General features: G+C 32.7%; 1 protein-coding gene and 1 non-coding gene across 8 annotated transcripts in view; both read left to right on the forward strand.

Annotated features, from left to right (window-relative positions):
• Positions 1-16,133, forward strand: part of Rbbp8 (RB binding protein 8, endonuclease) — a 111,371-nt gene that overhangs the window by 78,454 nt on the left and 16,784 nt on the right. For all 7 annotated transcript variants that reach the window (XM_047526470.1, XM_047526469.1, XM_047526463.1 and 4 more), the window contains 6 exons: positions 1,040-1,922; positions 2,004-2,130; positions 3,565-3,653; positions 4,982-5,093; positions 7,866-8,009; positions 11,741-11,810. In XM_047526470.1, the coding sequence (XP_047382426.1) occupies positions 1,040-1,922; positions 2,004-2,130; positions 3,565-3,653; positions 4,982-5,093; positions 7,866-8,009; positions 11,741-11,810 (1,425 nt within the window). The remainder of the gene's footprint in view (positions 1-1,039; positions 1,923-2,003; positions 2,131-3,564; positions 3,654-4,981; positions 5,094-7,865; positions 8,010-11,740; positions 11,811-16,133) is intronic.
• On the forward strand, positions 2,976-3,077 carry LOC124965904 (U6 spliceosomal RNA). The gene has a single exon (XR_007105285.1). It is a non-coding gene; the product is annotated as a U6 spliceosomal RNA (small nuclear RNA).

Genomic DNA, 16,133 nt, shown 5'->3' on the forward strand with positions numbered 1-16,133 from the left:
TCCCAGAGCTTTTAAACCAGTTAATTAAACCCTCTCTCTCCATCAGCATTTAGTTTGTTATTCTGCCTCTTTTCATCTTTTTAAATGTCTCTCCACTTCATGACCTGTTGAGAGCTTTTGTGCATTATAATAGAGAGGTGGATATTATTTTTATATACTTTTTGTACTTCATCAAACAGTATTTAAGAGCTTCCCAACCTTGGGAGCTCAGTTATCCCTTCTGTGTTCATATTTCCAAGCACTGGATGTTATACAGAATATATCTGTAAACTTGGATGAACTGCCAAGATTGTGTTACATCTCGTTTTTACATCCATTCTAATAATATCTATAATGACCACAGTATTTTGTTTGCTCAGTTTTTAGATAGCTTTATTACATTTAGTCTCTCATCATAGTAACTCGTTAAGGTAAGTTTTTATATATACCCACCCACCCTCTTTAGGGGAAGCAGATAACAAAAATGCAGCTCCATGAGATCATTGTTAAATGTCTTATTTAAAGTCACTTAATTATTAAGTGCTAGACCCAGGAAATCCATCCCACATCTTAAAACTTAAATCTAATGTCCTTTCTACAGCTATCTCCTTTACTAGAGAAAGGGTCGGTCTTAATTTATGTTTAATTCTATAGTATAAGGATTTGGGAGCTGGAGGTGTAGCTTATCAGCAGAGTGTTTTTGCTTAGCAAGCAAGAGTCACTGGGTTCAATCTCTATCACTAAAGAGTAAAAAATTCTTTTTTTATTAAATATTTTTATATAATGAAGTTATGTAAATTACTTAGAAGAAACTTATAGCTAGGAATATTATGGTATTGAAACAAGTTTTCTGTATCATTTTGTCTGCCAAATGGAAATAAAGCCAGTAGTGGTACTGTATCTTAAATTTTGGTTAATCTTCTGCTTCTGATATGTAGACAAGGCTTTACTACTACTCCTCTATTAGCAAAGTTTTTCTTTGTATGCCTGTCCTTTAATTTTTACCCTGTTTTTACTTATTTTAGTAGAAATCAAGTTTTATCATTCTTTATTTATTTAGATTTTCAGATGCTACTTCAAAGACTCCTCAAGAAGAATTGACTACTCGGGTGTCATCTCCTGTATTTGGAGCTACTTCTAATGTGAAAAGTAGTTTGTGTTTGAATACAAGTTTATCCCCTTCTCTTTTAGACACTGGGAAAAAAAATCTTCTGAAAACAGCCCCTTTTAGCAATACTTCTGTTTCTAGATCAGAGAAACCTAGATCAAAATCTGAAGATAGTGCCCTTTATACACATAGTCTTGGGTCTGAAGTGAACAAGGTCATTAGCCAGTCATCTTCTAATAGGCAGATACTTATAAATAAAAACATAAGTGAATCCATAGGTAAACAGGATAGCACTGATCACATTAAAGATATTATTGATAAACATTTGGTGCCCCTGAAATCCTTGGAAAGCAGAACATCCAAAAGGAAGAAAACTGAGGAAGAAAATGAGCATGAAGTAAGCTGCCCACAAGCCTCTTTTGATAAAGAAAATGCTTTTCCTTTTCCAATGAATAGTCAGTTTTCCATGAATGGAGACCATGTGATGGATAAACCTCTGGACCTCTCTGATCCATTTTCAGCTGTTCAGCGTCAAGAGAAAAGCCAACCAAATGAGACCTTTAAAAACAGATTTAAGCAAGTGACTCTCTATGAAGCTTTTAAGCCCATTCCAAAAGGCTCTTCCTCAGGCTATAAAGCCCTGGATGGGAGCTGCGTATTACCCAAAGATTCCTCAGAGGAGCCCTGTTTACAGGAGTGCATCCTCCAGTCCTTGAATAAATCCTCACCAAACAACAAAACACCATTACAGATAAAAGAAGAAAATCCTGTCTTCAAAATCCCTCTATGTCCACGTGAGAGTTTAGAGACAGAGAGTCATTTTGATGACATGAAGGTTTGTATTAAATGTCTAAGGGTTTTTATTAAAATGGTTGTTTGTACTTTCATTTAGATACTGACGGTTATTTCTGTTTAGGGTGGTGGTTCTCATGAGCCAATAAAAATTAAAACCCAGTCAGTTCAAGGAGCATGTGAACTTGCATCAGTCCTTCAGTTAAATCCCTGTAGAATTGCTAAAACAAAGTCTCTGCAAAACAACCAAGGTACGGATGTTATAAATAGGATTTCTAGTCTTTTTTAATGGCAGGATATCATTTAAATTCTTTGAATAAATTGTTTTAGGAAAAATAATCTTTTTTCCTCTTGCATGATTTTTGCTTATGATGATTCTTATTGTTTTCATTTTACCTGTGATTTTTCTGCTCTTGTGGTTTTTGAAAAACTGAATTGATATTTGAGTATCTACTTTTATAAATGATTTTGTAGATTATTTACATATTTTTTTCTTATTTCCTTTACAAAAACTTTAAAAATCTAAATATATAGAATTTTAAAAACTAAAAATTAGAACTTTCATCATCCAAACTTTGTTCCTCACCCTGATAATCTGTCCTTTTTCTTTGCTTTATATGTAAATATACAAATGTTTACATTTTATATTTAAAAACCTATACAAACTTGCTTGAAAACATTATTTACCCTATTATTTAGATAAATCTTTTCATAATTTGACTGTGTTAAAGGAGTTCTTTGGGGATTTGTTTGTTAAGCTATCAAATATTTCTGTAGTTCATATGCAATATTTTATATTATTATTCTTCAGTGGCAAATTCGTCCTTCATTCTGGACTTACTTTCATTTTCTCCCAAAGCACATTCTTTACTTGCTCTTTCAACAAGTTTCATTCTCTGTATGAAAACTTTTCTTAAACACTTATTTTAGCTGTAGGGAAATTATAATAAACCTATTTAACTTTTCTCATTCTAATTGGAATCTGCTTCACACTCTGCACCTACATTTGATATAGTTTTCATGTCTCATATCTGCATATAGTACATTGAAAACCTCTCCAGACAAAGTTATTTTAACTTAAAAAATTTTTATTGATGTGCTTGCTTCGGCAGCACATATACTAAAATTGGAACAATACAGAGAAGATTAACATAGCTCCTACTTTTAAAATAATTTTATTGAAATATAAATCATGTACTGTAAAAATCACCCATGGAAAGGTCCACTTCCTTGGTTTTAGCATATTCCTAGAGTTGTACAGCCATCACCATCACCTAGTTTTAGAAAACATTCATCATCCTCCATCTCTGGTTCTGCTCCCAATCCTAGGCACTACTGATCTACTTTAAGTCTCCATTCATTTAACTGTTCTAGAGGTTTCCGATAAGTGAAACCATTCAGTATATAATCTTTTGCATCTTTTTTCACATGGCAGAATGTACTTTTTTTGCTATTATGAATGGTGATGCTGTGAACATTTATGTACAAATTTTGGTGTAGGTATATGTTTTCATTTTTCCTTGGGTTATTCCTAGGAATGAAATTATTGAACTGTATGCCAACTCTATCTTTAGACTTTTGAGAGACTACCTATTTTCCAAAGCAGCTAAGCCATTTCACATTCCCATCAACACTATGGTTTCCAGTTTCTCCATGTTCTCACTCATCTTTTCTCCATATCTAAGATGCATCCTTTGAAAATATCCAGTGGAGTATAGATCCAGGAGCAGACCTTTCTCAGTATAAAATGGATGTTACTGTAATAGATACAAAGGTAAGTTAAGGATAAAACCAAAACCCATTTGGTTCTTATTCTAGTGAATTGTCAACCTCTTCTGACTCTGTGACCTGAGATAGTAAGATAATTCTTAAAACCTACACTTATTTATTCAGAAAACAAAGAAAGATGTTTGTTCTTCCAACTTTATAATTTTTTTTGCAAGAGTAATAATACTTTCTGATTTTAAAGGCCTTTCCTAAAAAAAAAAAATATGATTTTAAATATAACACAAAATTCTAGTTATATATTTTTTTACATATTTTTATGTATATTATAGCTGTACATAATGGTGGGATTTGCTATTATATATTCATACATGTACACAATAAAATAATTTGACCAGATCTTCCCCAGTATTTCCCTTTTCCTTGCCCTCTCCCTCTTACATATTTTAAATGTTTGTTTTTTATTTTCCTTGTACCAGGGGTTGAACCCAGAGCCCTTTTTATTTTTTGTTCTGAGACAGGGTCTTGCTTAGTTGCTGAGGCTAGCTTTGAATTTGAGATCCTCCTGCCTCAGTCTCCTAAGTTGCTGGGATTACAGGCATGTGCCACCATGCCCAGCTAAAATAATTTATTTTTATCAAATTAATTCATTATATGCCTTGACTAGCTTTGGAGTAACATACCAATAAGAAAAAGTACATTTTTCCCACTGATTACTTTAAGTACTAGGATTTGTTTTTTTGTTTTTTGTTTTTGTTTTTTTTTTTTTTTTTGGTTGTCAGTGGACCTGTATTTTACTTACTTACTTACTTACTTATTTGCTTATTTATTTATGTGGCGCTGAGGGTTGAACTCAGGGCTTCACACATACCAGGCAAGTGCTCTACCACTGAGACACAACCCCAGCCCAGTAATGGATTTTTTTTTTTAACCAAAGTCCATACTTGTTTTGCCTTGTATTTAGGTTCTACATAGATTGAGAACTTTTTCACTTTTTAGCATAGTAATGACAAAGTATTTAACAGTTGTTAAAATAATAGGTACACATTAAGAAATCATATATGATTTTGTCATTCTTAGTGTACACTGATTTTTGTTACAATTAGGCAGATTGGGGAAGAAGACAGGAAAAGCTCAAAGGAATTCATTGGTAAACCTCCTTGCCCATAGCAGTCCTTTTTTTCCTGTGCTCAAGAAAATACTTAGCTATTGAAGCTAAAATATTTTACTTCCTAAAGTATAAAAATAAATATAACAATTCTCAGGAATAGTAAAAGATTTATATTATGTTTTGCCAAAATTTTTTTGATAAAAAGTAAATATAAAGCCATAAAGGAATAATCATTAAAATCTTCAATTTTTAAAATATTTATTCAGGATGGCAGTCAATCAAGATTAGGAGGAGAGACTGTTGACATGGACTGTACATTGGTCAGTGAAACCGTGCTTTTAAAAATGAAGAAGCAAGAGCAAAAAGAAAAAAGTCCAAGTAAGATTTGTTTTTTATTGTAATAAAATTTAGAATGAAGTTTAGTCATACTGATTTGCACAGTGACCTCTTTGTCGTAAAACAGGGTTTTTTCCTGCTTTGTTAATTTTATGTTCCTTTTTAGTAATGGTCAGTTCATTATTTTAGGGGAAAAAATCTTTAGCTGAAATAATTTTATTTCAAAAAAATATTCAGATTGCTTCCAGGGATCCGTGGACTACAGTCAGCTGCCAGTTTTGTACATGAAATTTAGTTCGAGCACAGCCTTATTCATGTGTTGCTTGTGATCACTTACTCTATTCAAGGGAAGAATTAAGTAGTTGGTGCAGAGCCCATATGGCTCCACAAGACTAAAGTATTTATTATTTGATCTTTTAAGAAAAAAAAATCTGATCATTAACTTCTCTTACTTGCTGCCCCAAATGCAGTGAGAGAAGATTTTAGTGTTCTTTGCCTTGAATCTTTGTTTTTTATTTCTCTAAACATAAAATTTATTATTATTTTTTTAAAGTTTGAATTACATACAGATCATCATCACCTTTTATTAAAAAAATTGTCTTTAGATATGATCAAGCAGATGACTTGTTATAAGAACAGTATGTGAAATAGGAAACATTGTTGAAACCATATTTTGGGGAAGAAAATCTGCCCCATAAAGTAAAACCTTTTTAACACTTAATATTAAAATATACCAATAAAAACTTCAAAAATTACTACTAATATTTTAATTTTGCAAAATGTTTTCTGTATCCCAGTTCTGTGTTAGACTTACTAGGTGCTGTGATAGATCAGTAAAGTTGTACTTTCTTAAGTATTTTGCAATCAAAAGTCAGACCAGCAACAACAACAAAATAAGTCAGCAATTTAACATTGTGTTTACTAACATCATATACAGAGTGTATTTAGGGATGTGTATTATAGCACCTGACCCTTAGAAATAATACTTTAAATTACAGATTTTCACCTTAGCATGAAAAATAAATATTTAGTCAATAAATACCAAGCAAAAATTCTGTACCAGGAAGTATTTTAAGAACTGAAAATACTGAGGAAACAAACAAACAACAAAAAATACTTCACTCGTGGAACTTACATTCTAATGGGGAAGAAACAAGCAAATATATAGTACAGTAGACGGAATACATTCATGATGGGTGATGATAAGTCAAGGAGAAAAGGCAGGATGAAAGTGATAGAGCATTATGGATTGGGAGAGGTGGTAATCTCACCTGGCCAGGGTTCTGTCATTTATTTTATTTTATTTTTTTAATACTGGAGATTGAACACAAGGTCGTTTTACCACTGAGGCTCTAAGTTGCTAAGGCTGGTCTCAAACTTGAGATCCTCCTGCCTCAGCCTCTGAAGTTGCTGGGATCACTGGTGTGCATCACCATGCCTGATTTGTTTTGTCACATTTGTTAGTCAACTAAATCTCTTTCTGGTTTTTCTTAACTTCTAATATATTTTTTAATGTAATTATGTAATGGGAAGTGTAGTTAGATCTCCAGAGATGAACTTAGCACTTCTATATATCAAATGTGACATTCAATTCATTATTTTTATAAATTTAAACTCCCAAGTGCTAATGATGATATAAGAAAATACTGGTTTGCTACTTTATTAGGAAAAATAAGTAAAATTCAATCGGTTTTAATGTCCACTCTTTATACAATTTTTGTTTAAACTTAGTACTTTTACATCGTATTATGTTGTATTTTCTATTCCTCACAGTTCTTTGGTAAGACTCTTTTTGGTTTATATTAATTATACATGAACTGATAGGGGGAAACAGCTTTAATGTTTGTAAGTTGGTTATGTCAGCAACAAAAACTAGCATTCTCTAGGATATTTAAAGTCATAACATAAAACCCTTGTAAATACTCAGTGAACTACCATGACATGAGAGTTGCCTCATGCACCAAGTATAAAATTTAAGCTACATCATAAGAATCATGATTTAAGAAGTGCTTTTAAATACCTCATTGTATATGTGACAGTTTGTTAATCACTTGTAGCCACTGAGTTAACATTTACCATCACTGCTTATAACTATTATTTTTAGAATCTTCTTTTTAACATGTGTTCACAAACATCACTTCATATCGGTTCACTTAAAGAACACTTCACAATTCGACCTAGAATCTATATTGTAATAATTATGTTTTAAAGAATTGTTTTTAAACACGTCATTACATACATTACAGTTTGTTACCCATTTATATTCACTTTTTTAAAAAAATATATTTAGTTGCAGATAAACACAATACCTTTATTTTGTTTATTTAGTTTTATGTGGTTCTGGGGATTGAACCCAGTGCCTGACACATGCTAGGCAAATGCTCTACCACTGAACCCCAGCCCCTTTATTAACTCTTTTTTTTTTTTTTTTAATTTTTTTTTTTTAGTTGTAGATGGTTACAATACCTTTATTTATTTTTATGTGGTGAGAATCAAACCCAGTATCTCACATGTGCTAAGCAAGTGCTATACCACTGAGCTACAACCCTAGCTCCCTATATTCATTCTTCACAAGACAGTTTACAGCTAACATTCTTAGAATCATCTTGTACACTAGAATCTACAGTTCTTTATACATCTCTTCATAGAAAGAACACTCTTCAAAGTAAAGCCTGTTATTCACATGTAACAAGTGTCCCTAAAGACCTCATTACATTTTTTTGTGGCAGTTACTGCAGGTTTCTCATTGGTCTACATGGAGAGCAGAAAACTACCTTGATGTTCTAAGCCAGTGCTTTTTTATTTTTTAAATAGATGGAGAAAAAAAAATGAATGATAGCTTGGAAGATATGTTTGATCGGACAGCACATGAAGAGTATGAGTCTTGTTTGGCAGATAATTTCCCCCCGATGGCAGATGAGGAGGAGGAATTGTCTGCTGCCACAAAGAAATCAAACAGTAAGACTGTTTTCTCTTTAATTTAAGGCTTCTCCATTAAACTGAGTTTGGTAAGCAAGTCATCAAGCTAATTCACCAAGGCTTGATAAGGCATGTTAATAGTTAAAGTTTCATGTTTCTTGTATACATTTTTTTGGTTATCTTTTTTATTATGAAATAATTCTAGACTAATAGAAAAGTTCTACAAGGTAGTTCAGAGGGTTCTCCTCTTTCACTTGGCTTCCCCTTATATTAACATCTTACATAACCATAAAATAGTTATCAGAACTAAGAAATTAATCTTGGTTCAATACTATAAATTTCTTTATAATATATACATGTTTTTTATTTTGGAGGAAATTTCTGTTAATAATTTTTAGAGCAGAAGGACAAAGTTTTACAGAAAATTTAGACCCATTTTCTGCTATGAATGGTTTATCTTTCCATACAATATACCTAATGTAACTATATATATAAAAATATATATAACAATATATAATGTTACTATATGTAAGTATATATAAATCAGTTGTATGTGTATTTTATATATAAAATCGGTTTTAAGGTCCATTACATTAGAACCAGTAATTTTACTATGTTGGGTATCAGTCAAAGAAGAATACTCTTAATTCCAACTCTTAAGTTTGTACTTTGGATTGAAAGCTTAAAAATTCTTGTTAAATATCTCACTTTCTTTTTAAAGCAGTTTTTTTCTGGTGCAAAGGTTTACTGGTTTAAATGAACACATTTTCCTCAACAGCATGGTCTGTCTTGATTATGCTTTGCATAATCAAACATAACTTTCATCAGATTTGTAAGATGACAGCCCTTATTAGCTCAAAGTGAATGAGACCATAACCAAGATACCAAACAGTGGGCTTTTGCTTGCTCAGCAAAAAAATAATGAAATAAACTTCGTAATGAGAATTTCCAATATAACTTCTTCCACAAGAAAAATCTCTGACAGATTGGCTTTACGCTTCAAACAAAAAGAATATTCTTTTACAAATGTGTACTTACTAATTTCTCTTTTTTTGTATGTGAATTAGAAATGAGACTGACCATTTCAAATTTTCTTCTCATTAAGTTATGAAAAGATGTCATACTATTTTTTTTATCTCTGACAACTTCTAGTTCCTAGAGACTCCCAAAGATTCTTTCTCACATGTCCTTTTCTATCACAGCTTTCATTTATAATTCTGAAAATTACTCCAAATCTACATGTCTAGGTTTGACTCTGTGATGAATTCCAGTCCTGTATTTCCAAGTAATTGTTACATAGCTTTTGTCTCTCCAACTTGAAGTTAACGTGTATAAGCCAAGTCCCATTTATTTCCTACCAAGTTATTTCTTATTTTCCTCACTCAGACATATTTTAGGACTTACTGTCCATTTATTTAATTTTCTTAAACCCATATTATAAAGTCCTATTTGGTCTTTCTTCATAAGAAAGAACAAGTTTGGAGGTAATATCTGAATACTTAAACTTTCAAATGAAAGTGTTTAGTAGGCAGTTGGCATGTGTTTAGAGTTTGGATAAAAAATTCAGAATAAACAATCTGAGGGCAGAAAGTCAATAGCAAGTAGGTGGTGCCATGAAAGTGAGTGAAATCACTTTGGTATTAAAAATAAATAGCAAAAAGGAACATTTTAGATTCTGACCTCTGCAACATGGCAACTTTAATATCTCAGAGAAACAAAGATGAACCAACAAAGGAAGTGAGACAAAGCTTTAGATTGTGTGGTAGGAGGAAAAGACAGATGTGCTGTTCTAGAAGCCAAGTGCAGATGTTTCTGTATCTTCATTATACTTGTTGTAGTCCTCTCTTCTGAATCCTCATTGGATCCAGCTGCCTATTTGATGACATCTGATAAGCATCTTTAACTTAATATACTCAAATTAGAAGTCTTTATTTTTCTACCCAAATTTGATCTTCCCTTGCTTCTCCAAGTTTCATTAAGCATAGTACCTCTCTACCCCATTGCTTCACCTTTATGACTAGTCTAATACCATAGCAGTACCATCTCTAAAATACATTTCACGTCACTTCACTTCTCTCCCTCTCAGCAGCAAACCACTGCTATTTCACGTATTTTATCGCAGACCTTCTAACTGGTCTTTTGTATCAGTTTTTCCTCTACAGAATATCAAGAGGGATTTACTTTAAATGTAGATGGAATTGTATTATTTTTACTTAAAAACCCCAGTGAATAGAAGATATTTGAATAACCAATAAGCACAGGAAGAGATGTTTAGCATTATCAGAAGTAAGGGAACAAATGCCACTTCTCATCCACTGAGATGATTAAAAAGACTGATAACACTGAATATTGGAAAGGTTGAAGAGCAACTAAAACTCCACACATAGAAGATAGGAATAAAATTATTAAGACTACTTTTGAAAATGGTTTGGCAGCACTTCTTTTTAATGGCTTTCTAGAGATTTGTTCATTTTACGTGAAATTAAATATATGTCTATCTATCACCCAGCAATTTGAAACCTAGGTGAATTACCCAAGAAAATATAAAATATACAAAATAATGTGTTTATAAATATAACCATACTATTTATAATAGCTCAAAACTGGAAGTAGCCCAAGTATCCATCAACACATGAATAAATAAATTGTGATATATTCATTTAAATGAAATATTACTTATCTAGTAGGAAAGAAACTACTAGACCCAACAACATGAATGAATCTCCATTTTGTTGAACTGGAAAAATACAAATGATAAACAAGCATACTATATAATATATAGTTTTAAAACAGACATAATTAAGCTATTTGATGAAATAAAAATCACTGTGGGAAATTGAAACTCCTTCTCTTAGACCCTGAGGCCTATAGTGTTCTTATACCTGCTCACCTTTCTGACCTCATCTCCCCCAATCCTTCCCTTTCTTTGCTAAATCTCAACAGTACTAACCTTCTCATAGCACCTGTAACATACCAAACTTTCCCCTATTTCCAGACCATTACCTGTAACACCCCCCACCCCCACCTGTTTTCATGGCTAACTTTTCATTTATTAGTTACTACCTCTTGTTCTTTCTCAGATAAGCCTTAACTGTTCATTCACCTGCTTAATGTTTAACTGACCACTTGCTCCATAAGGAGAAAAGATCTGGTCTTTCTTTTTCTACCTTGTATGTCCCGAACTTAGCCCGATGCTCAGTAAATTCTGATTCTTCGAGTAGATGATAGCAGTTGTACTAATTTGAGTCTAGAAATCTTGAAATTCAGATCCCATGTTCTGAGTTCTAGTTCTTAAATTTTGTCCCCAGCTTTATCTCTATTTTATAGTCATCGAGACACATTATGAAAAATTAACAGGACAAGCAAGTGGACATGCTAAAAGCAACCTTTTGTTGTTCTTTCTTTCCATATGATAATAATGGATATTTGAGTAATTCTTTTAAAATGCTTTCTGAGATGTAATTTTTTTATTCTTTAGTAACTGAGGTGGTTCAATCAGTACTATTTTCATTATGTGAATGAAAAAGAAAAAAGTAAATAGAAAAAAATCTTAACCTTATTTTTTTTGTTGACATTCTTTTTTTCTCTTTTTTGGAACTCTGGGGGTTGAACCCACGGCTTTGTGAATTTAAATGAGTTGTCTAGGGGCCTAGTGTATGAAACTCAGTAAAAAGGGAATCTTTGATACATGTCATATTTCTTTTCAAATAAGTTTATTCTTTCTCATTAAATTTTACACTCAGTTTGTTACATGCTTGTTTTGTTTATAGCACATGTCGATAAACAAGATAAAGTCAAGCAAAAAGCATTTGTGGAGCCATATTTTAAAGATGATCAGAGGTAAGTGAGTCTTGATTAATATCAACAAGGTGATTAGATTAGAGCTGTCTCTGGAATATGTCTAAACTGTTAAATTGCCATTTTTATTAAAATACAATTATTTATTTTATTATCATAACACAAAAGGACTCAAGAATAAAAATGACAACCTTTACAAATACGGAAATTGTTACTAGCACCACTCATTTTTTAAAAGAGTTATTTTAGTTTCTATGCTTTATTATAACAAATACTTTGTTTATTTTATTTTGAACTTTGAGAATTTATCAAATTGTATTCTGTAATTTTTACATAATGTAAGACTTTTAGGTGGTGAGCCTTAAGTTGTCATGCTTCAGAACTGTGAAGATTGTTAAACCTTTATCTTTTTTTTAATTTTTTATTTTTACAGACTGTATTTTGATTCATTGTACACAAATAGGGTACAACTTTTCATTTCTATGGTTGTACACAATGTAGATTCACACCATTCATGTAATCATACATATACATAGGGTAATATTGCCTGTCTCAGTCTACTATCTTTCCTTCCCCCAACCCCTCCTGCCCCATTTTCCTCTATACCATCCAAAGTTGTTAAACCTTTAAACCAACAACACACTTTAAGCATACTGATTTGGAACCATAATGCTACTTCTGCCTTTTACATATAGATTGCAAATTCTGTTATTTTCAGTTGTAGACTTTTTTTTTTTGTACCAAGGATTGAACCACGGGTGCTTAACCACTGAGCCACTTTCCCCAACCCATTTTTATTTTGAGACAGGATCCCACTAAGCAGCTCAAGGCCTCGCTAAGTCACTAAGACTGGCTTTGAACTTGTGATCTTCTTGCCTCAGCCTCCAAGCCACTGGGATTACAGGCATGCACCACTACACTCAGCACTATTTGTTTTTAAAGTGAATTCAAGGCATGGTAATTCATTTAAAAAAAAAAATCATGTTTCTTTGTGAGTCACTCCGTAAGTTATTCCTTATACTTTTGTTTCTGCTGAGAGTTTTCGAAATCTAATAGGCCAAGATAAATTTTAATTGATTTTTCTGAGACTTAACTGGTAAAAGTTGTAATTTTGTTGTTCAGTGCTTAATTCTTGGACTGGGGGTGTAGGTCAGAGGTAGAGCACCAAGCACAAGACCTTGGGTTGAAACCTAACTTAATTGTTTTATTTTTCAGTTTTCCAAAGAAATGAGACCTTCACATCCCAAATGTACCTAGGTAGTTATTTTCAGTGTCATAAACTCATACATTTAAATATATTTGATGAGTTTCAGTCCATTGCAGGACATCTTAACAGAATAGTCATCTGCTTATCCACAGGGAATGCATTCTAGGACTCCCTTGATGCTTGAAACCACATGAAGTTCTGAACCCTATTTTTTTCCTATATAGACATATGCATGTGAGAGCTATTACCTTTTTACTTAAAGGAAGTATTTTTCCATCTTCTCTCTGGCATATCCAAATTGACAATGTCACTTTTTCATACACTTTCGGTGCATTAAGTAAAATAAAGGTTACTTGAACACAAATACTGCAGTACCATTTTAAGTCAGTCTGAAAACTGAAATGGTTGTGGGAGATAGCATTTCATATTCAGAGTGGTCTGGAGCAGGACAGTGCAAGATTTCATCACACTACACAGAATTGCATGCAGTTTAAAATGTACAAGTTGTTTGTTTCTGGAACTTTCCATTTAATATTTTTGGACCTTAGTTGACCACAGGTAAGAAAAATCTGAAAGTGGAACTTAGGATAAGGGGGATCTATTAGACTCAAATTGTCCCAGCTTTGCCCTTTAGAAATCTCTTCGAATGGATACTACCCTAGCCATCTTTCATAACTTCCTTGTTTCCTGTTTGACAAGATATTCTAAGGTCTCTTGTACTTTTCCTGCCAAACACCTGAAATCTGCTATTTCTCTAGGAGCTCTAGCTTCTTTTAGGGTAAAATGACATTTGGGCCACAGTTTGGCCATGAGGGTTGTTTGTTACTGTGGCTAATCATTGTTTTTGAACCTTTTAGGTGAACAGTTAGGTTTTTTGTTTTATTTTGGTTTTTCGAAGATAAATTGTACTTACACTATTAGCTTCAACTCAAATTCAGGACTAACAAGATTTTTTTATAATCTCCTCTGCCTTTCATCTGTATCTCTTTCTCTATTCTACTGAAAATCCCTCTTAATAAATCCTCAGTTTGCTTTATTTCATAATACACTTGTAGGCTACTCCAAGAATAATTTAATACCACCATTATTGTACCATCAATATGATTAATGAAAATAGTTTAAGATCTTTTTGTGTGTTCTTTTTGTCATTAAGATATATCCTATTAGAAATTTACAACCAATTACTGTTATTTAGTCACATGGGATAATTATTTCTATGTAGTTAGACAACCAACTTATTACACAAGTTTGATTTTGCTTTTGATTGGTAGGGGTCTTTGTATAGTACATTCTTTTTTAAATTATATGAAATGTGTAGGTTGTATTAGAGGCTACAAAAGGTATATTTAAATAAATCTAGCTTCTGTTCCTGTCCCCTTTACCCTTTAGCTATCTATCCCTATAGGTGACTATTCATGTAAAATTTACAACGCTTTGTCCATCTTAAAAGCAAATACATACTTATAGTGCTATTCCCTCCCATTCAGACAAATGATAGGATGTTATATAAACTGTGCTTTTTTTCCTTTAATTATGTACCCTGGAAATCACTCAGACATATTATTTTTTTTCTCTCTCTCTCTCTTTCTCTCTTAGCTGTGCAGTACTTCCTTGTGTGATTATACTGCTTTATTCCCTAGCAGTGGACAATTTGGATGTTTACAGTCATGCTAGCACACATAATTGGCTGCAATGAATAGCTTTTCACGCCCCCTTTTCATATTTTTGTTTATGTACCTTTGGGATAGATTCCTAACAATAGAACTATAGAATAATGACTGTCATTTTAGAGGTTCACTAATGAAAAAAAAAAAAGTGTTTTTTTATTCTGAAGCTACTAAATAGCCCAAGAAACAAGACATACATAAAGGAAGGATAATAAAGGTATCAATTTAATTTGGTTAGTTCCCCACAAGAATTCTATCAAACCCTGGGAAGATGCATTGTGTTGTGTCACGGACAAGAAGCTTAATAACCTTTTAGGTGATGCTTTATTTGAGGTCTGCTCCTGATGCCAGTCTACTAATGGATTCCCCATTACATTATAGTCACTTCAAAAATAGAATAGATGGGGCTGGATTTGTGGTTCACTGGTAGTGCGCTTGCCTGGCCTGGGTTCTATCCTCAGCACAACATATAAATAAATAAATTAAATTAAATATCAATTGACAACTAAAAAAAATTTTTTTTAAAATAGAATAGATAATAATCAAAGGAAAGGATAGAGCCAAAATGTGTTCTACATAAGTTTACAATTTCATAAAACTCTGAAAAAAATATATACTTATAGCAGTATATTTTATCCATCCTTTCTTGATCATTCTTTTTTTTATTTTTTTAATTCATTTTTATTGTAAACAAATGGGATATATGTTGTTTCTCTGTACATGAAGTAGAGGCATACCGTTTTTGTAATCATACATTTACCTAGAGTAATAGTTTTTGATTCATTCTGTTATTTTTTTTCTTCCCCTTCACCCCTCCCACTCCTCTTATCCCTCTGTATAGTCCCTCCTTTCTCCATTCTTGCCCCCCTCCCACCCCCCATTATGTGTCATCATCCGCTTATCAGCGAGATCATTCATCCTTTAGTATTTTGAGATTGGCTTTCCACTTAGCATGATATTCTCCAGTTTCATCCGTTTGCCTTCAAATGCCATAATTTTATTATTTTTATGGCTGAGTAATATTCCATTTATATATATATATACAGTTTCTTTATCCATTCATCAGTCAGAGGGCATCTAGGTTGGTTCCACAATCTGGCTATTGTAAATTGAGCAACTACGAACATTGATGTGGCTGTATCTTGTAGTATGCTGATTTTAACTCCTTTAGGTATAGGCCAAGGAGTGGGATAGCTGGGTCAAATGGTGGTTCCATTCCAGGTTTTCTAAGGAATCTCCACACTACTTTGAAAGTGGCTGCAGTAATTTGCAACCCCACCAGCAATGTATGAGTGTACCTTTTTCCCCACATCCTCGCCAACACCTGTTGTTGCTTGTATTCTTGATAATCACCATTCTAATTGGGGTGAGATGGAATCTTAGGGTGGTTTTGATTTGCATTTCTCTTATTACTAGAGATGTTGAACATTTTTTCGTATATCTGTTGATTGCTTGTAGATCTTCTGTGAAGTGTCCATTCATTTCCTTAGC

This window comes from Sciurus carolinensis, chromosome 15 (assembly GCF_902686445.1).
Source record: "Sciurus carolinensis chromosome 15, mSciCar1.2, whole genome shotgun sequence".
Taxonomy (NCBI): Eukaryota; Metazoa; Chordata; class Mammalia; order Rodentia; family Sciuridae; genus Sciurus; species Sciurus carolinensis.